This window comes from Cuculus canorus, chromosome 5 (genome assembly GCF_017976375.1).
Source record: "Cuculus canorus isolate bCucCan1 chromosome 5, bCucCan1.pri, whole genome shotgun sequence".
In the NCBI taxonomy this organism is placed as follows: domain Eukaryota; kingdom Metazoa; phylum Chordata; class Aves; order Cuculiformes; family Cuculidae; genus Cuculus; species Cuculus canorus.
The window spans coordinates 8,539,255-8,562,694 of record NC_071405.1 but is presented as its reverse complement, the minus strand read 5'-3'; the positions used below and the strand labels follow the sequence as shown (position 1 = coordinate 8,562,694).

General features: G+C 41.8%; 1 protein-coding gene across 8 annotated transcripts in view; it reads left to right on the top strand.

The window, feature by feature from the left end:
* Positions 1 to 18,138, top strand: part of SYT16 (synaptotagmin 16) — a 110,337-nt gene extending 92,199 nt beyond the window's left edge. For all 8 annotated transcript variants that reach the window (XM_054068785.1, XM_054068786.1, XM_054068781.1 and 5 more), the window contains 4 exons: positions 400 to 656; positions 4,576 to 5,019; positions 6,076 to 6,265; positions 17,483 to 18,138. In XM_054068785.1, coding sequence (XP_053924760.1) covers positions 400 to 656; positions 4,576 to 5,019; positions 6,076 to 6,265; positions 17,483 to 17,796 — 1,205 coding nt within the window. In that variant the 3' untranslated portion in view covers positions 17,797 to 18,138. The remainder of the gene's footprint in view (positions 1 to 399; positions 657 to 4,575; positions 5,020 to 6,075; positions 6,266 to 17,482) is intronic.
* Positions 18,139 to 23,440: the final 5,302 nt, after the last annotated feature.

The window sequence follows — 23,440 nt, the reverse complement described above, 5'->3', positions numbered from 1 at the left end:
ATACCTATCCATCAGGCTATGCTGTGCATTTCTGTAATTTGTCTGACCTATGTTTTCCTGGAAGCAATTGCTTTGAGGCCACAAAATAGCCCTAAGGAGCTTGAATATCCTAAACACTCCATTGGTAATTGCATTTGGTGGTTAACTTCTTAAAGTCTACAGGTTTCTCAGTTCAGGAAGAGGTGAGCCATATCCACTCCATCAAATGCTGATTTATACAGGATTTGTTATTTCACAGATTTCATGCTATATAACTCAGAATAGAATCTGTCTCTTGCAAAAACTGGAAGGGAGGGGAAAAAAAAGAAAAGAAAGGACAGAAAGGCACATTTTGGGAGTTAGAGAGGGAGGAATTTATTCTAATCCTTCTGAAATTATTTTCTTACTGGAAATTGTTAGATCTGGATGGACTAAGCCAACTGAGTTACCAAGACAACCTATCCTTTCGTGAAGATGACCATGTCTCTCTCGATTCAAGAAGAACAATTGAGAGTAGGGGCGCTGGGCAGCGTAAAGGGCCTAGGATGGAGGCCAGCATTGCCAATGGCGTTAGTCAGCAAGCCACGGAAAGATGTTTGGAAATGGAGACAGCATTTACCAAGCAGGGATTGGAAGTAAATGATGCTACTGACAGCTCATCGACTTGGAGCCCTGAGGTATGGTGAATTGTCATTTATTACGCATGCTGTAAGTTTTTGAAGGATATCTGGGGCCAAAAAATTCTAAGGGAGGAATGAAGTGAGAAAGTGATCAGCATAACAGAAGATAACGGTACTCCTCTGTGTGTGTGCGTGTGCTTGAACATGCACCTCTCTCTGTATCTTTCCCCTTTTGCTTGTATTTTACCTCTTGCTACTAACACTTGTTTAGAGAAGCTGTTTTATTGCTCCGTTTCTGACTGCAATCTTTGAACTGAAATTGGAGCTATTAGATACCTGACAGCGTTTACTATAATTTAGCAATGGCCCAGGCCTCTCTTATTGGCTATATGTGCAGGGTGTGTGTCTTGTGGTCACTGGGTCAGATCTGTGCCTCTTTTTCTGGGTGGTTTCTATGGCTTAGATAATGGGAAACACCTGGAAGTCTGGGGGCAACTGGTGGAGGTGTCCTGTGACTTGGCCACCTGACTATCACTCTGGTCCCAAGTGATACCAGGCATCCTTCCAGGGAAGGAGAGAGCCTGAGAGCTCCTCTGTTTTCCCTTTCTTCTGTACCTTTATTTTGAAGCCTCGTGAAGACGTTACAAATTTTAAGGCATTGTAAACACCTGATAACTTAGCATCCCCCCTTTTCTCTTGCAATCCTTTTGTGTGATATGTTGGTTTCTATTATTGTTTTACCACAAAATTAAATTACTGAAAAAATACCAGACATATTAAAAGAACAGCACAAAGGTCACATCTTCTGCCTGAGTTAAAAGAGACTCTTCTTCAGCTGTGGAAATTAATACCTCCATCACACTCTGAGCAACAAGTCTTTGAGAGAAATTTTCCTTTCCTCTGAGCATGCTGCCTGCAGTCAGTTAAAGAGATGAAAAGCAGCTCATCGGTGCACATATTCCACCCCTAAGGGGTGTTTTGAACAGCATTTTGGTTTGCTGCACAAACCAGTCCCATAAAATACTACACAACACATGGGAACTCCGCATGGCAGCAGCTCTGCCATCTCTTTGCTGCGTGCCTCTGACATGCACTGTTTATCTGCCCATCTGAGGCTCATTTCTCCTTTTCCATATTTTACATTGTCGTGGTTCACACGTGCTGCAGTGTTTCCAGTGTCCTCTGATATTCCTTTGGAATATATCTCTTATTTTGCTCCTGGTATCTACGTTTTAAAAATGCAAAGAATGTTTATAGCATCAGGGGGCAGATATGCCCAAGTCCCAGTTTACCTACTACAAGCAGCTTCTCATCCAAAGGTATTGTGTGGATTAATGAAAGACTTTTATTGCAGGAACTAAATGTTCTGACATGCCAGAAATGTCCAAGTGCTATTATGCTCCACTCAACTGACCTCTCTTTAGATACAAAATGATAATTTTATGCCCCTGCAGTGGAACCACAAGTACCATTTCAAGCCTTGTCCCTAATTAGCTGCTCTTTCATGTTTCTCTGGCAGAAATGGACTTATTTTACCTAGTGAAGTGGATCCTGGCTGTCCTGAATGACTGGCTTAGACATACGGTATCAATCAGTATACTTGGCTTGACATCTCAACAACTGTGCCGGGAAGAGGGAAAGAAAGAAATTCAGACAAAATCTCTAAACCCACACTTTCCTTGGATTCCACTTTAAGGGTCTATATAACCAATACATTCACAAAGGGCTCATAGCCCCAGCTGAGCTCCTAAAGCCAAGGGGATTTCTTGTCCAATGATTTCCACAGAAAGAAGATTGAGTGCCCGTAAGCTTTGTAAGGCTGAAAACCTTTGTAGGGGTGAGTTCCAGATAGCACAGTGCTCTGCGAAAGGGCCATCCCGTGAGGTCTCTAGAGCTTGGTTGCCCACAGAAAGGTCGCTGCCACAGATTTTGGCATTTCTCTTCCCTCTCTGCCTCTCTGTTCATGCAGGTTTCTCTGCAGTGAATGGGGCCACAGCTGTAGTAGCACAATTTGAAATTTCCTGAAAATCTAATCCTTTCTAGCTGTTCTGTTCCAAAAAAACGAACAGCTGGCCTTCAGTCTGCCCTACACACTGCCAGAAAATGAGATACTTAGCTCTGTTGGGGTAGGAAATTGTGCCTCTTGGATCTTTGTACCTATGGGTTTATGATGACGCACTGGAGTTTGCATTCGGCAGCTCAAGAATGTAGATGAAAGCAATGTTATACAGCAAGCACAGTTGTCTCCACACTTTATTAGCAGTTTTCAGATATCTCTTGATTCCATCTCTTTGGTAGCAAATAACACAGGTGAAAGTGGGGAGGGATGAACTTGCAGAGGGAAACATGAATCAAGCACAGTTTCATTACGTTTCCTTCTTAGATATGATTTCATCAACCAGACAGAAATAACTTGAGGACTACACAGCAGCACTTAACATTTCCATAACATCACGTTCTCTCTAGGCAACCTGGCCTGCCTTGTATTTTTGTCTTTGCAGCCTGCTGTTCATACAGAAAGGTATTTTTATTGGCAAGCAAGTCACTTTGTGTGCTGTCCAAGTGGTGATTTTTCTCTCTTTGTTGTTACTTCTGCGAAAGGTATGACAGCAGGTCTCCATCACTCATGTGCACGTGTGGACTTCTGTATTCAGGGCCATGAGTCCTTAGAAACTTAGGAAAATATGAAAAGCCAGGGCTTCACCGGCAGGTGAATCTGAGCACTTGATAAGTAGATTGAGAGGAAGTAGCTATAAATTTTGTGGTTTTGTCTGGAGTCTTGTTTGAGACACACGCTACCCTCAACACTTCTGAAGGGAATTGCATCAGAAGTCCTATGACCCATCATGTGTGCTCTAAAAAATAAGTTTCTTGTATTGAAAAGAAGTGTTACTTGAACTGCGACAGAAGATAAACGTTTAAAGAGGAGAGTGACTCAGACCGCTAGTGACAGGCCTTAATTCACCTTCTGGCTATTAACTGAAAATCTTTCCCTAGTACAGTGTATGCTCATGTTTAAATACAAATCATTGATCACTATAGCAACCCCTTTATCACACAAAGCACATTCTAGCTCTAAGATAAAAAAACACTTTTGAACAGAAATCCACACACCCACTCCTCAAAAAGTAAGGTGAGCATCTATATTTTATCAAGATTTTTTTTTTAGTTTAAAAGTAGGTAAAAGATGGTGTGTGAATAGGTCTGCACATGTTTTGATAGCTTATTTTGAATTTTTATTCTGAGTATATTAGTATCCAAACTGAACAGAAGGAACAGATGCTTCTCTTGGGAGATTTAAAAAGGGAATTAAGAATCAATATGTATTTAATCAGAATGTTTTTCTCAATTATCATTGCTTTAGCTGTAGGAAAAGTATTAAATTATAGGTTAGCATCTAGAAATGAGGTTTCCATTCTGCAAGAAATTCTGACATAGTGATTTCCTCTCATATCAAATTGAACACAGTGCTTAATTTTTTAAAATTTCCAACAGAACAAAGGTTTGATTGAATTGTTTGATTTAGGTAATGTAAAAAAATCCATTTTGAAAACATCCTCATGTATGTTCAAAGTAACAGGTTAAGTAGTTCACAATCGACCAAGAAGTTTTATTAATGCCTCAAAATTGACGTGAATGAAATTTTAAAAATACCTTTGATTAATTTTTCCCTGTGTATTTTTTTTCAAATTAAGAGTCTCCTCCAAAACTCTTAAATACTGTTGAAACTTTTTTTTTTTTTTTAATGTTTCAGTAAGTGTTGTTGTTTACTAGGTAATGTGGTGAATATTACAGAAAATCAGGCAACTAGCTAGCACTGGCTTTTCAAGAAGCAGTGGGATCCTTACTTTGCTAAGCCTACACTTTGCCTACAGTTTCAAGCACAAGAGAGGAGAATAATTTTTTTTAAATAGGGTGGAGATCACAGGGGTAGTTGAACTCCAATGGAAGTTTTACTTCTCCCTTCTCTCTGCAGGAACATGATGAAGTGAACAGCGTACCAGCTCATCGTTGTGCTCATGAGCCCATCTGTAAATGCGGTGATCTAGATGTCATCTTCAACTACAAAGCCTCAAGTAAAAAGCTAGTAGTTACTATATTGGAAGCCAGGGATATCCCAGACAAAGACCGCAGTGGTGTGAACAACTGGCAAGTGCACACAGTCCTAATGCCTAGCAAGAAACAGAGGGGTAAAACAAGTGTTCAGAGAGGACCTATTCCAATTTTCAAGGATAAAATTACCTTTAGTAAGCTGGAACCAGAAGAGTTAAGCAGCCACGCCATTCGTTTCCGCCTCTATGCGGTACACAAGATGGTCGGAGAGAAGATGATGGGAGAGCAGTTGTTCTACCTGGGCAACATCAGCCAGGAGAGGGAAGCAAAAGTGACATTGGTCTTGGAGCCAAGAAGTAATTTGAGTGTAAGTTTGATCAGAGAAATATGGAGTCCATAAAATTGTTTTTCTGGTGAATGGGGACGATCTCTGCCTGCTGTCTTTCATTCGGGGCTGTTAGGATGCAACAGGTGGATCTGTCCTACTGTTAATTAAAAAGTTATCAGTAAGGGGAAGCACGGGACATATCTCTACAAAGCTGTGCTTTATTAACAATGGCTCAGCTAGCAAGGTTACACAAAATCTTGTAAATGTACTATATCTACACAGGTCATCAAATGCTGTGCCATGCAGAAACAGTACATTGGCCCAGGAACCGGCAAGTTTAATTTCTTCTTAATATCAACAAGGACACTAGTTCTCTTGCACCATTATGTTGGTAGACCTGTACTACTGCCAGTGCAAGAGCTATCTCATATAACGCTAGCTTCTACGTTGTGGATCTCTGCACTGTGTAGTTTTCGTGTTACTAGAAATGGTTGGTAACGTTCTTTCTCATGACAGATGGAAGTGGAGAGGTGGGTCGTACGAGAAGGAACTGGCTGTGTTGCTTCATAGTCTTCCAGGCACATCACACAGCTCTGGCTATGCCAATCAATTTGTGCAGATGAGCTCTGTCATGATTCATTGTTTACAAAAAGCTTAGTGAGAAGTTGCATGCATGAAATGAATAAAACATCATACCCTGGGTGAAGATGGGGTAGAGAGAGCATCATAGTAGCAAGGAAAGAAAGTAAGAAAATACACAGTGTGTAACCAAAAAAAAAACCAAACTGCAAATTGCATTCCATCCAAAAATCATTGTCAAGATTTGCTGTGCATTTGATGTAGTAGGATGTATGCCTGTTTCAGAGTCTTTGATTTACACTGGGGATAACACATTTCACAGAGATCCTTATCTTTAAAAGGAAAGTTCAGGGATGTGTTTTTGTAAAAGCGATGCTCTGATTCTTCTGGTGCCCCATCATAATTCATTTTTAGTCATTGTCATTTCTTAAGAGAGGTCGTAAGGCTATGAGATATCAATTAAAGGAGGGTGGTGGTGAATGTTCTGATGAGACTTTCAGTGCTCTTTCCCTGCAGAGTGCAGACTCTCAGCTTAGTCTGTCAGCAATCTCTCACAGTGATAGCGCTTCTTCAACACAGTCCCTGTCGCATGGAGGGGTGCCAGAACTGCTTGTAGGATTGTCGTACAATGCCACTACGGGACGGCTGTCAGTGGAGATGATCAAAGGCAGTCATTTCCGAAATCTAGCAATTAATAGGCCACCTGGTAAGTACTTTCATTGCTATTAAATAAGACCATTGAGTCAAAATATGATTTTTATTTTCTTCCCCAAGATATTAAATTATGTCATTTCTCGGCTGGGTTTCCTTGTAGAGTATCTGATTGAAAATTAAAACCATTATTTCAGATAGGTGTGCTGGTAAGTTTTACAGTGTAATTGGAGGCAATCATATGAAGACACAGCTGACAGGACAGGAATACCTAAATGTCTCTTTTATTGCATATACCTTTACAACATCTGATTATGGCAAAAGTGCAGAGTAATGCTCAGCAGATCCACAAACAGAAAGAACCTTTCAAGTGATTATGTGTTACCATGTGATGCACAGAGGCCCTGCCCAGTGCCATTAAATGTTTCCCAGGGCTATACTCTGTTTAGTCCCCTTGCTGTGCTCCTGAGTACCAGGTGAACTGTTGCTTTGGACCCTTTGGGGATCTTACTGCTGTGAATTCTCTGCTGCTGCACAAAAAAAATAAGAAAGAAGATTTGAAAGTTGGTCTTCTGGGTGGCAACAGTTGAGTTCCCTTCTTCCAATACCTAAGGAAAAAAAAAAGGAAATTGCCTTACAGTAGATTTAGTTAGTCCCTGAGCTGTTGTTAGTCGTTGAGATGGACAGTAAAGGGACAGTGCTAATGTCCACAATATAGATGGGGTCACGCAGCCTTTGGGCATGGTGTTACCTGCTTTGCTGCTGGGGTGCCTCATTCAGGGGTTGAATGGCAGTACTGTGTTCATCTCATGTTGTCCTTTTGCTTCCTGTCTGAAGCCGGGAGCTAATGGCAATTTGAAATAACATTTCTTTTTTTGTTTGTGTATGTTTGCTTTTTGTGATGTGGTTGCCTGCCTATCAAAGGTAATAACCTTTGATGGTTCCTGGCATTCACTGGATTTGACATCGTATTTCCAGCCTGTAAAATGCTGAGTGCTTTTGCAAGATGCTGTGCTAGCAAAATATTTATGGACTATTTCTTTATACAGACATGGAAACTTGTTACCACTAAACTATCCTTCAGTATATTACAGCAAAAATCTGTGTCAGCAGTCAATCCCTTGAGAATTAAGGGCAACGCAACAGTAAGACATATGACCTCAGTCTGTGTAGCTCTACTTAGTCTTATATTGCCTGTGGCAAGATAGGTCTCCAAGTGAGTTACTTAAAGACATGTTTTTGTTTGCATGTATGTGTTTTATAGAAGGTTTCAAACTGGGGCCTTTTTAGTAATTTAAAGCAAAGGTAGACTAAGGCAAGAGTCTTACCACATGCTTTAGCAAGCAAGCTCGCCTGTGTTTATATATGGCACAGTGTAGATACATCTAAAGTATTATTCTTAGACATAAAATTAAAGCAGTCCTAATATAGGTTCAAGTTAATTTGCTACGGGTTTTGTTTTTTTTTTTTTTTCTGGCCTGTTTTCATGTATCTCCTTGTGGTTTTGCAGTTTTTTCTCTTAGCTGCCTGTAGATGAGGATTATGTAGTTCTTCTGTTCTTAAATCAAGCCCTGCACAAGTCATCTTATATCTGGTTGGGTCAGGTGTCTGTAACGCCCCAGTTTTCCCCATAAATTAAATATCTTCACTGCAGAGAACGCACATAATTGCCTTCCAGCTTAGTACCTACAATATCATGAACAAATTACTGACATTTTTGGGTATTCTAATGACTGTCTTTCTGAGTGTGTGTTATATAGCTGTGTGGTGTATGTTACAGTAAGCTGAGCAACCCTGTAATGCTTTGTCTATGAATGCTGGGGAGTTGTGTCTGTCTTGTGCTTCTCTTGGGGTGTGGTTTGGCATTTGTGTGTACACAGGTTAGTTTTCAGCATAGGAAAGTTTAGCTACCTTGTTTAGATGTCTCATTCATCTTTTTAGCTGGTGGGTGCACAGGAGTGCGGTAGCTTTTTTGGTAGCATCTTTAAACCTGGTAAGCACTTTGTGTTTGTTGATGAGAAGAATGTAGGAGGAAGATATGAAAAAAGGACACATTGAGGAACCTTTCATTTTAAATTCTGCCTGAATTTTCCATTTCTGCGTTTGTAGGGCTTCAGTTAAACCTCATTAAATCAAATTGATAAGCGAGGCAAAATCTGTCAGCCACCTAAACTAATAGTCCTGACATTGTTTCATAACAGTTCTTCCATCTTTGTTGTTAAGACTATCTTGAGTTTTTTCTTTGTATCCTTTCTGTATCCAGATCAACTTTAGCATTATCAGACTGGTATCTCTCAGTGTTACATCAGTTATTGGGTGAAAAATGGTAATTCATAAATGATTACAGGCAAATTCCGAACCTATCACAATCTACTTCTTTTATTCTAAGTCACACTGTGTATTCTGCGTTCCGTGTTATTCTTTTTCTTTTATAAAGTTCTCAGTAGCATAGTGAGAAAAGGAAAACCTAGTGAAGCAGAAATCAAAAGAAGTTAAAAAGAAGGAAGAAAACCAGCACTTGTTTCAGATGCTGGAGTAGCATTTCACTGATAGCTCCTGCAGGCACTGAGGAGGAGTGCTGTGAGGTCCGATCGTTACTGCTGGTGGCTGAATGAGATGCTCGATAAGTCCTTCAGTAGGTGGAAACTAAAACTGCTCTCTCACGCTCTGGAGAAGAAGCAAATAGCCCTTGTGTTTTCTCAAATGTGTCCTATCGGCAGTTCTGTTGTTTGAGGCTCAGAGGGAGTGATTTATTTCTTGAAAATATCATGGGGATTTCAGACTTAACAGAGCTTGGGGACACTTAAATACAAAGCCCAAACTGCTATTCAGGGCAGCCATTTACGGTAAGACTGAGAGAAGCCAATGGGCAGAATCCATCTCCATTCCCCACCCTGCAGGCAGAGAACTGATACAGTACCCACGGTCCTGTTAGAGCCAATGGCTTTAGTGTTGGCTGCTGCTACGGGGAATGACAGGAGAGTCTTGCATGACAGCAAATTCTCCAGCTGTGATTTTCACCCACCTCGATCCTCTTCTCTGCCACCCGGGGTCCCGCACAGGTGAAATCAGCATCTCCTGCATCTCCTTGGTGTCCTTTTCCAGGGATTTCACTGTGTATGGAAGAAGGAGCTGTGCTGGAGCACTGGTGATTTGCGGTGTTAAATACTGCAGAGGCTAAACCAAATAACATTCTGGAGAAGAAAAGGAAGATTGTGCATGTCTCTCAGTTTTTCCTGGGCACACCTTATCCTTTGCTTAAACCTTTAAATGGGATGCTGAGAGTTAAACTGAGTCAAGTAAATATCAAAGTCATAAGAGCTTACATGGATAATAACTGAGTTAGGAAACAGCCAGACAGCTTACAGAGACTTCAATCTTACAGGCAGTGCCTTCTCTTCAGGTTACATATGTGGGATTTAAGGATGGTTTGGTCAAGGATAAGTGTCCAAGTATTGTTCTGGGGAACATGCTGAGTTGTAGGCCTGAGTCTACAGTCCTTGATCACGCAAATAGATCCATTATCACTCAGAGCACTTAAGAGCACTCAAGGGTATGGCTGCAGCATTGAACTGTAAATTATCAATGTGCGCCAAAAAGCCTCATGCAGAAAAACATCTACAGTTTTGTCAGACGTGGACACGTGAGGTATTTTAGTGCTAATGGTTTGTGTGCTGTGCACCCCATTCTCTTTAGTTCCTGTAAAAATCATTAATCTGTGCTGTTTTGTAGGGGTTCATATTTTGGTCTGTGGTATTGTATCTTCTTAGAACAAAACCCAGTGTGTTCGTTTAAAGGGTGTTTACTATAAAAAAGTAACAAGAGACGCCTACGCCACTGGCAGAAACGTCTTTAAAAATTTATAACTGGTTACATACTACGTATATGGCAGTAGTATCTTGGGATTGTACTGATGGAGCAGGGATCATTTGCGCTAGTCAGTATATAAACACCCAACAGAGAGATGGTCTCTGCCCTCATGATGTTTAACCTTCATCAGCTGCTCTGCTGGATGCAGCTCTCTCTCGTCTAATCCAGCCTTCATTCTTTCCCTTTCTGCATTTTTTGGGGGGTTTACGCCTCTGTGTAATTCAATTTGAGAAGGACTACTGTAAAGATATTCTCTTGCCTAAGAAAAGTCCTCCAAGCTTTTCAGCAGCTGCAGAATTAATCACACGTAATAATTACATCCGTACATGATCATTATTATACCAGCAGCATATTAACCCCATTAAACAAATACAATAGCATTAGCACTGAAAAAGACAGGAGGGAGAGAACAAGCTATCCAGATTTCTACTGGGAACAGGAGAAATTCTTGAAGCAAAGACTTGTTTGAAAACTAATATCCATCTGAGCCACAGATAACAATGCCAAGAAGTGTGGGAGATGCTCTCATAGAAAAATTAGGATCTTTACAAGGCATTTGTTGCTTGAATGCCATTAGTGGATTTTATTCTATCAACTTGTTTGTGAGGGAAGGAAAGTCATTATCCCTGTTTCACTTTTGGAAAACTAAAACATAGGTTAATTTATTTGATTGCTCCCACTCCGACTAGGAAGCTGAATAAAAAAATTAACTTTTAACCTGCATATTTGGCACTGAATGGAGAGATTGCTTGAGCTCCTAAAGCTTTGTAATTCATGCTCCCACCTCATCAGTAATAAAAGAGGATCTGTACCGGGGCAAGCTGGGGCAGATCCAGTCTGAAGAACTTGGTTAACGGAGCAGTATTGGTGCTGGGCAACCACTCACTGCTGAGTGCTTGCCAGTCCGTCACTGTAAGCTTGTACAAGACCACCTCTCCTTCTACATCTTTTCATTGCCCATGCTTGAATAAACTTACAGTAAGATCAGATGGAAAAGTTTTGTTTAGGGTTGTAAAGATGTGGCCAGCTGTGAGGAGCCCCAAAAGAACATCTAATAATGAGCTGCTGTGCAGTGAGGTGGAAGACGAAGCGTGAATGAATCTAAAGTACTTCATCGGGGCAGAGGTGCAAATCAAACTGAATCTGGATGGACTCAGAACCACTTGCAAGTGAAATATTAACGCTTATTCTAAACAGCTTCAGGAAAATGTCCACTCAAGCGTCAGTAGTGAAAAAGCACATCAAAGGTTAGGAATAAACAGGGAATGAAATGAGAAGTCGGTTTTTGACTGTAAACACGTGGTCAGCAATCTAATAAATACCATGTAGACATCTTCTGGATCCCTCTATTCAAGCAGAACATGGGAAAACTGGAAAGAAGCAGTGGGGAGTGACAGAGATAGTCAGGTGCATGAGAGCAGCTGTCAGCAAGCTGCAGCTGAATAGACTGCTCCTCCTACAGTGTTATAGCAAAGGGAGACAGGGGAAGATTTCACAGAGGTCTATGGAATTATAAGTGCCTTTGAGAAAGTGAACTGGCAATGGTTGTTCACTGTCTCTCCTGTTACAAAACCAAAGGATCATAAAATGAATTGAGGTAGCGAGTCCTGAAGAAGAGAGAGGTTTTCAGTCACACTATTGGGTTCCTCACTGCGGAACATTGTGGAAGCTGGAAGACTGCTTGGGTTTGGTACAGCATGGGACAAGTTCACAAAGAAAGATAACTGAGAACCACTAAATACAAAGACACTGCCTCTGACTGAGGAAACTCTTGAGTCATGAATCACTGGAGACTGGGGGATATTTGAAAGAGAATCAGCCTGTGTCATATTTGGCATATTTTTGTAGACTCACTAAGGCGTGTGATATTAGATGCTGTTGGGTGGAGGGGACTGGCTTGGTACAGCTCTTCTTTCCACATGCGAGACCTGGAACTGAATAGGCTCAGAAAAGCAGTTCACAAAATAATGGACTTTCAAGGAGCAATTGTCTGATTTTTGTGGGGAATATTCTATGACAATTAGACATCTTTCACCCTGCTCTTTTCCCAATCCAGCTGCAGTGTGCCAGGTTCAGAACATTCCCGCCCCACTGCCAGTTTAATGGGGGGGGGTACACAACACCATGACTAATGGGACAGTGGTCTTCTGGGTCTCAGAGAGCTTGAATTGAGCTGCACTGTACAGATTACCACAGAGTTGAGCTGTTTTGCTAAGCAGTACTGCCATTTATTATGTAGGCTAGGAATGTGAGTGTGCCAACTGGGTGAAATTAAGCTCTAGGCCCAAGGCTTTATTTTACTGTGGGTGTTATTAGTCTGTATTACAGCACGCTAACATGGTTGTACTGCTTTTGGAAATGAGCTAGCTTGCCTGAAGTGCAGCGCGGGGAGGGGGGACGACGTTTATGCAGCACTGTATCGTACCCTACAGTCCACACCTGAGGAGTCAAAAGTCTTTGGATTATTTCCTTTATAAATATAAATTCAAGCAAGGGCTTGGATGTTTTTGTGTTGCAGTGTATTTGTTCACTGGTCAGCTTTATTAATAATGGTGCAGCTTAAGGTAAATGAAAGCAGAATGTACTCTGTGGTCCCTCCTCCAAAAACGGGAACATCTAAGTTATGGTTGATTATTCCCCTGAGTTGTCATTATCAATTTGTTCCCTTAGAAGGATGATGACAGAAATGGGTCATTAGAAGAATCACGGAGAAACTGATTGCCTTTGCAGATGAGCTCTCAAGAAGTGTTTTATGGTTGGGGCAGTGCTGATGGAGACAGAGCAGTCTGTGCGAGGAGGGGTTTGGCCAATCCTCTGGAGTAAGATTATGCAACACCAGCCCAAAATGTGTCTGGCTTTTTGCAGCATTCCTTGATCTAAAGCTTTTTACCCTGGTATTAAATACAGAGGTGCTGATACTTTATGTATATATGAACATTGTTCAATCCACTTGTACCAGAGATGAAAGATGAATTTACAGTAAAAATTATCTGTAGCAAGAATTTCTATTCCAAAACTTATATGGAAAGGAGAGCCTGGTGGATGCAATGCTAAAATTGGTCTTGGCAAAACCAGGCTTTATTCTTGCTTCTTCACAGACTTTTGTGTAACCATGGGCAAGCTGCAGTCTCAGATACTCCAGGGTATTAAAAGGTCTCGCTCTTCTTCATGCCAGTGAGCTAGGTGCCTAAATAGAAGGTGAGCACTTAGGCATTTTAAAGAATTAAGCCTTAATCTCTCTTCTCCTTTTGTGCTTGACAGAGGTAGCGTGAAAGTAAATACACTGAAGAGCGTAAAGTGCTGAGATACCACACTAATGAGGCCATTACTGAATCTGAGCATGTAATTAGATGGAAAATGTTTGCCTTCATAATGAATAGATGCTCTCACACACACATTCCTCAGTAAATTCTCAAGTTCATCCCTGCTATATTTTCACTGATTTCACTGTGTATCTTGGGATGGATTTTCTTTCGACCAGCCAAGGGGAGAGCCTTCCATCTCAGAGAACCAGACTGGATCACAAAGAGAGGTAGTAAGTGTTTCCAGGTGGAACACCTGAAAAACGCTGCAAGGACCACAATGCAGTAAGGGCAAACTACAATCTTAAAATGTAGTTAGTGAAGCAGCATAACAGATCAGCCTCATATGTACCAGCTCTGCAAAGCAAATTTCAGGTTCTAAATATATTATTTGCACCCACTCTTTTATTTCTCTTCAGGCAAGCTTATCTCTTTTGGCTGGTAAAATACACCCAGTGGAATAAATTTGAGAAGAATTAGCAGCCAGATTTAGTTGTCACTTGCACTGATTTTGTGGCTATGTTTACATGGAGAAGCATAGATCTCCTGGTATTAACTCTGCCTTGAGCGTAGTCTCCTTCCAGCCTGCACATTCTTGCCTGATCCAGATGATATACACAGGATCCCCACCAGCTTTGGTACTGTATTGACAGGGCCTTGGTTCAGAATTATGTAGTAGGTCTGATGTATATTTAAGAAAAAGCCTAATTTTCTGATTTTGATCTTTATTGAGTTTAAGTCAATGGTAGTACGATGCTCAGTGTTATTTACAGCCAACTGTTACAGCCTCACTTGCAAAAGTTGAGGGCACAGTCAGGGATGTGATATCCAAGAGTTTATGACTGCAAGAAACTCATCCATTTACTGCCTGGAAAGTTAACTGGAATGTCTTGAAACAGCATCCTATGAGGTGTTTTAGCTGTGGTACTTGCTTTAGTGTTAAAACTAAATAATCTGTAATGGTAGCATTGTCTACTAGATCTTTGCTGAATTAAGCCATATGCTGCTTTGATGATATTGGCTTAGTTGTCTATGTTGTATATATGCTTAAACATATATACCTGTGTTTAGGTGTGATGAATTACAAGTGAGCTGTCGATCCTGGCAGTAGTCAGAAGCAAGGAAGATGGCAAGGTTTACCGAGAGGAAAGTCTAGACCTCAGTTTTCTCCCTGCCTTCTCAGAAAATGAAGCACAAGCATGTGTAGGTGACCTTTCCCTGAAGCAGCATGAGAAGATAAGCTAGAAAAGTACTTCATTTGCTGTTAGTCGTGTTGCAGGTTGCTGTGCTGAGGACAGATAACAGCAAGGGTGTTTGTAGCAGTCCTTGGCTGCATACTGCTTCTCTGCTCAGCCCATCCCCTGCTCCAGCACAGGCGAGGAAACCCTCCCAGGAGCTGCCAAGAGATCCAGGGGCAGGACCTTTCCAGTGCTGCTCCATGGCATCACTCTGCCTTGCTGACTGTTCCCAGCCTCCTTGATCCCAATCAAACGTCCATCCCCTCAGCACAGCAAGTTCTCAGAGGGCACTGGGGGAAGCAGTGTGACACCAGGGACGTATGTAGAGAAAATTGAGGTATTGGCCCAGGAGCAAATAGAGAAGATCTCATCCCCATGAATTCCTGGGTCTCAGCACTCAGCTCTCTTGCATGTCAGCATCAATGAACCCCTTCAGCTTTCTGCCTGTAAATGGGATTGGTTTGGACAATGCACTGAAATTGTGTAGAAAATACAAGGTTTCAATTGGAAAGCAAGAAAAACTTTAAAATTTCATCAGGGAATTGTACAAATTAGCTTCTTGACTGCATTTATAAATCAGCCTGGTGGAGATTTTTCAATATTTTGAAATCCTTTCCTGAGGGAAAAAAAAGGTGAATACATCCTAAAAAGTCCATATATTCCATAAAAGTCCATAAAACCCCTACTCCCCAATTATATCTATTTCCAGAGAATTCCCTGCAGCCTCAGAGCAGCAACCAGGACTTCCACATGAGGAATGCTTCAGTGCAAAGCAAAGTGACATCTCTACAAGTACTGCAAGAGATTGTGTCTGGTAGTTATCTTGTGTGGTTTCACATCGAATTGAGCTAGAAGAAATACTCCTGTCCTGGGATTTGTGTTTCTGATGGGTGCAAAATTGTTGCAGAATTCAGTTCTTCAACACCACCAACATTGGTCATTACTATGGGAATTAGTCCACCTCGCGATAAAGCAGTTCTTTCTCAGATACAGTCAGAAAACTGTTTCACGTCTCAGCTCTGCGTTTCTGTCTAACAAGTAGGTTTTTGTTGACAAGATCCACTCTATCTCCAGTGTGACACGGGGAGCCAAGTTGGTATCCTCAGCTAATGACTGGACGGAAGTTTCCCATCAGTAACTAAACAGTTTGTTGTGGTTTAACCCCAGCCAGCAGCTAAGCAACACACAGCCACTTGCTCACTTCTTTCTGGTGGGATGGGAAGAGAATTGGAAGAGTAAAAGTGAGAAAACTCCTAGACTGAGATAGAGACAGTTTCATAGGCAAAGCAAAAATCACACACAAGCAAAGTGAAACAAGGAATTTATTAACTCCTTCCCTGTGGCAGGCAGGTGTTCAACCATCTCCTGGAAAGCAGGGATCCATCACGTGTAATAGCTATTTGGAAGCATGACGTCATATGGTATAGAATATCCCTTTGGTCATTTGGGGTCAGCTGTCTCAACCATGTCCTCTCACAACTTTTTGCGCCCTCTTGACCCCCAGCCTACTTACTGTGGGGTGAGGAGCAGAAAAGCCTTGACTCTGTGTAAGCGATGCTCAGCAGTAACAACATCCCTGTGTTATCAACACTGTTCCCAGCACAAAACCAAAACACAGCTCCATAGCAGCTACTACGATGGAAATGAACTCTACCCCAGCCAAAACTAGCACATAGCTGTACAGCTGTGCGGGCTCACAATTTGCTCCTCGATTGTCAGTCTCCTGACACCTTTTTCAGTGGAACAGTTTGAGAGGAGCAGAGAGCCTTCCTTCAGAGACACAGAAGTGTTTTCACACCTGAAGTGTAATTTCACACCTTGTGTTGCTTGGTAGATAAGTGCATAAAATAGCACATCAAATGGGAACAGAAGAGGATAGACATGCTGTAGACAAGAGACGGAGGCTTGTTATTTATTTCCTATTTATCTTCAGCACTCTCTGAAATGATACTCGCAGAAACCCAGGCACAGATTTTGAAAGGACCGGTGGGGGACGACTTTTCTAGCTGACTGATCTTGTTACCAGTGTTGCCATCACATGTGGAGAGAGGTGAAAACTTACACTGAGCTGGGTCTGTGGAGCACTGGGAGTATGGAGCTCTGCCTGAGACCACAGTATTAGTGACCATGTAACAGAGATTAATACAGGAGGCAGCAAGAGTTTTAAAGGGTGGATTTAGAGGAGCGCTGACTTGAAACATCCCTTCCCTGTATCTACCAAGCATTTTTACTCCTTCTACTGACTTAAATAGTGAATAAACTTGACCTTGAGTCCACCAAAAAGTAAGATGAGAATTTGGAAAAAGGCTCAAAACTATCATGTGAGATGAACTAATTTCATTATGCAGATTTTCTTTCCCTCTTTTTTTCAGGACTTTTTTTTTTTGCTACCTCAATTTGTACAATCATTTTTACAAAGGAAAGTGGTGGAAAGGCAAGTGCAGCCAAGGAAAGCCCTGGTGAGACAACTCCAATGAAGATTTGTGAGAGAGCGGAAGGGAAGATGCAGGCACATACCATTTGTTGTGGAGAATCCATAGACATACTCATAGTTTCTGTTAGTCTTAGTCAGGCTTGCTAGGCTTGAGACCCAGGTTTCTTGCTCTTGTCAGGAGAGTAGGGCCGAAACATGCATCATTTTCCTTCCTTTCTTCTCTGTTGAATATCAGAAAATTGAAGAGGTGCTTTCATCTACTGCTTCTCATGCCATGAATTTTACTAAGGAGAACATTACAGCCTTCATCTGTTATTCAGTGCAGTTGAAGCTGCTCTGCTTGGGGATTTTTGGGTGATTTTTGATACTTGGGGCTCTCATTTAATCTTTTACCTCTGCCAAAAGTTATTTCCTTTTCCTTGTCCTAGACACGTATGGAAAGCTCTGCCTGCTTAACTCTGTGGGCCAGGAGATGTCTCGCTGCAAGACCTCCATCCGTCGAGGACAGCCCAACCCTGTCTACAAGGAAACTTTCATCTTCCAGGTTGCCCTGTTCCAGCTCTCTGATGTCACACTAATGATCTCCATATACAACAGACGCAGCATGAAGCGCAAAGAGATGATCGGCTGGATTTCTATGGGTCAGAACAGCAGTGGAGAGGAAGAGCAAAATCATTGGCAGGAACTGAAAGAATCAAAAGGGATGCAGGTCTGCAGGTGGCACACGCTACTGGAGTCCTAGTGATTACCATGGCAGCCGGCGAGTCTTGGGATCGTGGGCTTACTTCTCTTGTTCTCAGTCAGCACAAAACAGCTATCCCATGGCAAGCACTATGCTCTGACAGGTCAGGTACGCTTTAATCTGAGTTTTCAGTGTTGGCAGTCATGGGTATTAAGGTAGCAAGGCCTGGGAAGCAAGTTTAGTTCTTGCCTTTCCAAGTCGTCTTGCATTTTCTACACTCAAATAATTAACTCTAGGAAAAGCAATGAGAAAACCTAGAATATCCTGTCCTTGGTCATTGTCTTGCTTATTTTGTCATAGGCTTAATCATCATAGACTGATTCTCGTGTTGTTTTCTTCTGGGGTAAATATGAGTCTTCTGGGGTAAACTCTCTCTTTCCTCTCTCCCCTTATTTATATTAATACAAGTTTGCAAATATTCTCGACACACAGATAGCTCACAGGCAGACTAACATGCATGCAGATCACATTCTCTCTCTTTTATTGTTGTGTTTCTAAGTCCTAGAAACAAGCATTTGATTCCACTGTAAACTGGATGATATATTTTCCAGGCAGCATGGGAAAAGACTCTTGAATTCTCTGAACTTTTAAGTGCCTAGACATTACTACTGTTCTCCTGTACCAACAACTGATACTAGGACTAAACATTACCAGTATTTTTAATTACGCATCTTATGCACTTGTTAGCTTGCATTGTCATGGGTTTGCACGAGAGATAAATAGCATCACTTTTGTATTGCAATTATACAATGCATGTCTAGAAGTTTACTTGAAGTTCATGGCTTCTGTCATTATGAATACCAAAAAAAGGCCAGAACAAGCTGCGTGTCCACCTTTGTGCCTAAATCACTGTTTTCTGCATCATTATTTTGCCCATTTGTTTTTGAAAAGTGAGGTTCATTCAGAAGTGCATTTCTGTGAGGGTTTCATGGGAAGACTTTAGATCAATGATTTCTCTGCAATTCAGTTAAGCACAAATCCTTTTGCTTGAGGGCTCTTCTTCAAATACACTATTCTGTAATATCTTTTTGGGATCTGAAAGAGGACTGGTTTTGGCAAGCTGAGCAGTAGAGGATGCCAGACCATGTCACCTCATCTGTGGGGCAAGCTCTCCTGCAGGCAAGGAATAGGATCCAGGGGACACCCCCTAGGGAGGCTGCTGGCTCTGCTGAACTAACACCGGAGAATAGTATCATGTTTCCTGCCTCTAACTGAAAACTATGCAAGGAGCAGTCTTGCTGGATGAGGTGGAGATGATGGATAGGGGACATGTCTTAGTCTGCTGCTTGACTATTGAAAAGTTGCTCTGTGCAACACAACAGAGGACGTTAATCATCTAGTGTACTCTAGTAGTAGGATGCAGAGTTCTTCAAATACTGTCAGCTGCCCAGTCTCCTTTTCCCCATGCTCTCAAGACGGGACTGACATTTCCCCATTCCTGCTGCTGCTAGCAAGGCATGGGTAATATTTTGCTGTACAGGTTTATCTGTACCAAATCACTTCACGTTTTGTTTTTGTCATTTACAGAGACCTGGCGCTAAATTCTGCCTCCTACTGCCCCACAGCCATCTCCTTCCCTTCAACGGTGCTGTGCAAATCTAACTAGTGCAAATTTTGGCACTGGCTGTTTAAGCAAAATTGAGCCTCGGTGCTGATTTGCATTACATCCAGGCTAGCCGGACCCTGCGGGGCAGAAGTGTGAGACATGCAGGTTATCCTTTTTGTGACACACATAGGCTTTGTCTGGCCTCATGAGGCAGAGTAATCTGGATGTAGAAGGTATAGTATATATATTTTATATATATATACTACTGGTATAGGTGAGACAAATTGCTCCACAGGCCATGGGGCCATGGTTTTATATATTCTCACTGCTCCCCTGTCTAAACATTACTTTTCCAGTGAGACTGGTGGGTATTCCATGCAGGAGGGCTGTCCGCCACTGCCTAGATAAGTTGGCGTTATATCTGCTTTGCACTACTGGGGCTTTGTATCACAAAACAGGGTCTAACCCAAGTACAGCTCAGCAAATAAATACATTTTTGACTGCACTGTTAATATTGCTGTATTACCACTGTGTGAGAATATGAGTATTTAAGTACTAAACATCAGAACAGAAATGTTTTTTCATCATGTACTTTTCTTCTGGAAAAAAAAAAGAGCAGAGGAAACAGCCGAATTCAAAAGGTGCAATTTCTGAATTTCTATTAATTTCAATTGTTTTTCTTTTTTTTCCTGAACTGCATAAAATGTATATACAAGTGTTTATAAGTGATTTTATTATCTGAGAAATGTATGTATAATAAACTTACTGAGATTCTCTTCATAACTTCTTGAACCTGCAAAGTGTTGCTTATGCTTAATAATTAGCTAAGGGAAAAGTGTAAGCTGATAATCTGTTTCAGCAGTGAACTGGAGATAACCCAGATTTATAATAGTGTGATTAAAAAAAAATCTTGGAAAAGATCATTTCCAAAGCAATGAAATCAACTGGTTTTGGACATCAGTGTTGTTTCCACACCAAGATCTTTTCTGAAGATACAGCGCTAAGGGAATTGGATTTTAATGTATAAATCTAGCATAGGTTATTGGAGCTCAGAGGAAAGCAAGTGAAAAAAGCTTACTTAGAGTAAGTTAGGGTCTGAGCACACGGCAAAACTTTGCTCTTAGATGGAAGCAGGTTGTTGCATCCTTGCAACAACATTTTGGCCTGATGTTTTATCAGAAAAACTTGGAGGGATGAGGCAAGGGGAGCTGCTAAACCTGTTGGTACATCTGTTCCTTGAGAGTGCATTTATGAGATTCATTAAGTTCATACTGACAGAATGGAGGAATTTAGGAATCTTTAGGACGAACATAGTGCTGAGGGTTCTCGTGATTGCTAAATGTAGTTTGCAATTTTTGTTGCTTTTGTGGTTTATTTTTCTTTTCAGTATTGACTGTCTGTGAAATAAAGGCTTTGCAGCAGCTCCCCGTATTCCAGAGCTCCTGTAATTCTTCCCATTGACAGGTTGAATTAGTCATTGCTAATATTGATACAGGCTGGACTTGTGCTTTTGGGCTTTCTTACGTAAATACCACTACCCTTTCAGTCACAGCTTTAACCCCCTGTTTCCTTTAGAAGTGACAGAAAGACTAAGGTTCTAGAAAGATTTCCATTTCTTGGGAATCTTGACTCTCACTTATCTCTCGGTGGTGGTCAGTAGACTGGGGACCCTGTGCTCTGCCAGCCTCCATCCGTGTGGAGGCTGATGCCAATCTCTGCTGCTGTGGGGGCCTAAGAGAGGAGAGGTAGGAAGTTTACTGAGAGGGAAACCAATGACTGACCTAGTTCTGGGAGAGCTTGGGTGACTACAAGTCCAGATTATGGAGGTTCCCATATGCACTCATGTTTTCTAAGAGAATTCATCCCCTCATGACACCACCATCTGGAATCTCTTGTAGCTGTTCGGGTTTTCTTCTCTTGGGAAAAGAAAAAGCCTGAAAACCCACAAAAACCATTGTGTGGGAAGGTACTAACTGCACTGGCATAAGCCCAGAATATTGTGGGCAAGTGCTCTGGATACATCTCCGTATCTCAAACAGTGTCGTTCAGCTAGTCGCCTTCTGTTATTTCCTTGGTCTCTCTCCAGCCAGCACGCCCCTGTCCTGTGCTGTTATTGTATTTTATGTGTTTAATGTGTATCGACAACAGAACAGAATGATCTCAGCACATTTATATTCCCTGTAATAGTGCTGAATTTCAACTGATGCCCACAGAAACGAGTACCTCTTTTAGCCCTCGGAGCTACAGCTGTAGCTTGCTGAAGTGCCCATTTGTAAAGGCTTTATCTGGGTTTCTTTTTAACCACTTCTTTAATTACGTGGACCCTGCAGTGGTCTGTTAGCTCCTGTCATTCTGGCTTGTCTGTGTTTCCCTTGCAGGGTAGTGTATAGCTCCTGGGGAACGCGAACAATACTTAGATATATTTTTAGTGGCTGCAGATCCCAAGAAGTATTTGATGCTTTACATAGCTGATTGATCTTCAGTCATGAATGTCTTTAGATGTTCTTGGACGCACGGAACCAAAGGCTGCCAGCTGCTATTGATCATTTCTCTAGCATAAAGCCTAAGGTGACAGCTTAGCAGAGGAGCAGGCATTTCCTCTGGTGGCAATTCATTTCTCCTTCAGTTGAAGCTGGTGATGACCTTGGAGCTAGCGTGCCGACAGAGCTTTCTTTCCACTCCAGTGTTTATTATCATCTTTAATCTATATGATCCCTGCAGTTCATGTCTCTGCCTCTCAGCTGCCTTCTGCTTTCAGCACAAAAGATGGACAGACAGGCTGAGGAAAGATTAAGGTCTTCCCTATTGCATCATCTCTAGGCTCAATGGGAGCTTACTCCTAGAAGGGTCATCTTAAAGTTACGATGCTCATTATCAAGACCTTGTTTCCCTAATCTCTAGTCCTCGTGGAGTCTGAAGCTTGTTGGTTGGGCTGTGATAGTTTAAAATTATGAAGTAGTGACACCCGTTCACTTCAATGTCAACCGAGTTAACGACAGAGGAAACAACCTGTTCTGTGTTTGCGTTATTATTATTCTTTTTTATAAGCATCATGTTCTGTTAAAGGACAACAGAGCCTGAAAGAATTAGTATGCAGGAGCATCCACTTTCCATTTAAAATGTACTAAGTGTGGTGTTAGTAACTATGGTTTGAGAGGAATAAGAAAGCAGCCAGAGTTTGTAGAAGAGCTCACACTTTGAATGAGGCAGGTTTTTCCCTTCAGCATGTGCTACTGCAGCAAATACATTCTCATCCCCCAGGCAGTGATGCTGGCTCCCAGCTGGTCTGCTTCTGTGATAAAAGCAGCCAGAAGCTGACAGATCCTAAAATTTGGAAAGACATACAGGATAATTCAACATAGTTGGTTTGGTGTTTATTTGGAATCTGGTGCAGATTTAACAGGTTATCGTGCAAGAAATGAAAGCCCCAAGAAGTGGCTGGAAAAGCGTTAGGGAGGGAAGGCTCTTGGTGTGCTTGTGCTCCTGTAGAGCTGGGAGTTTGCTCACTCTATACTCTAGAAAGCAGCATACCGGGCTGCAGTGGCACCAAGCCTGAGCTGAAACGCACTTTCCGTGCATGATTCCGTAGCTCCAGGTCTGCTGAAGGCATATAACATTTTTTTTTTCCAGTGCAGAGTGAGCTTGTGCCTTCCTGCAGCATGTGCTATAGGCCTTTAGAATGAATGTGTAAATATTTTGTCTCTCACAGCAGCCCAAGGTCATCTTTCTGGAACAGCAAACAGGCACAGAATCCAAAGAAGATCAGTCTGTCATGTGAGTAAGGCTAGCATCTGCACTTAAAAATGACAAAGGCTATTAATCCTCATGCTGTAATCCCCAAGCTGTTTGCCAGCTGGCAGCAGGAAGATGTTCCCGCTGAACCCACACAGCTATCCATGTTTTTTCACCTTTATTGAGCAGATATAGGTCAATACTGTAGCCTGGATAAAGAATTTGGTAGATACCATTCATCTCTTCTAACATTAGAATCTCTCTCTTCTCCACACAAGCCATCTGTGCAAATGAGGGTGGAAGAGAAGAGCTGCCAGCTGGGCTCTCCCTGTGCTGCTCCCCCGAAATAGAAGGCTGAAGGTGAGA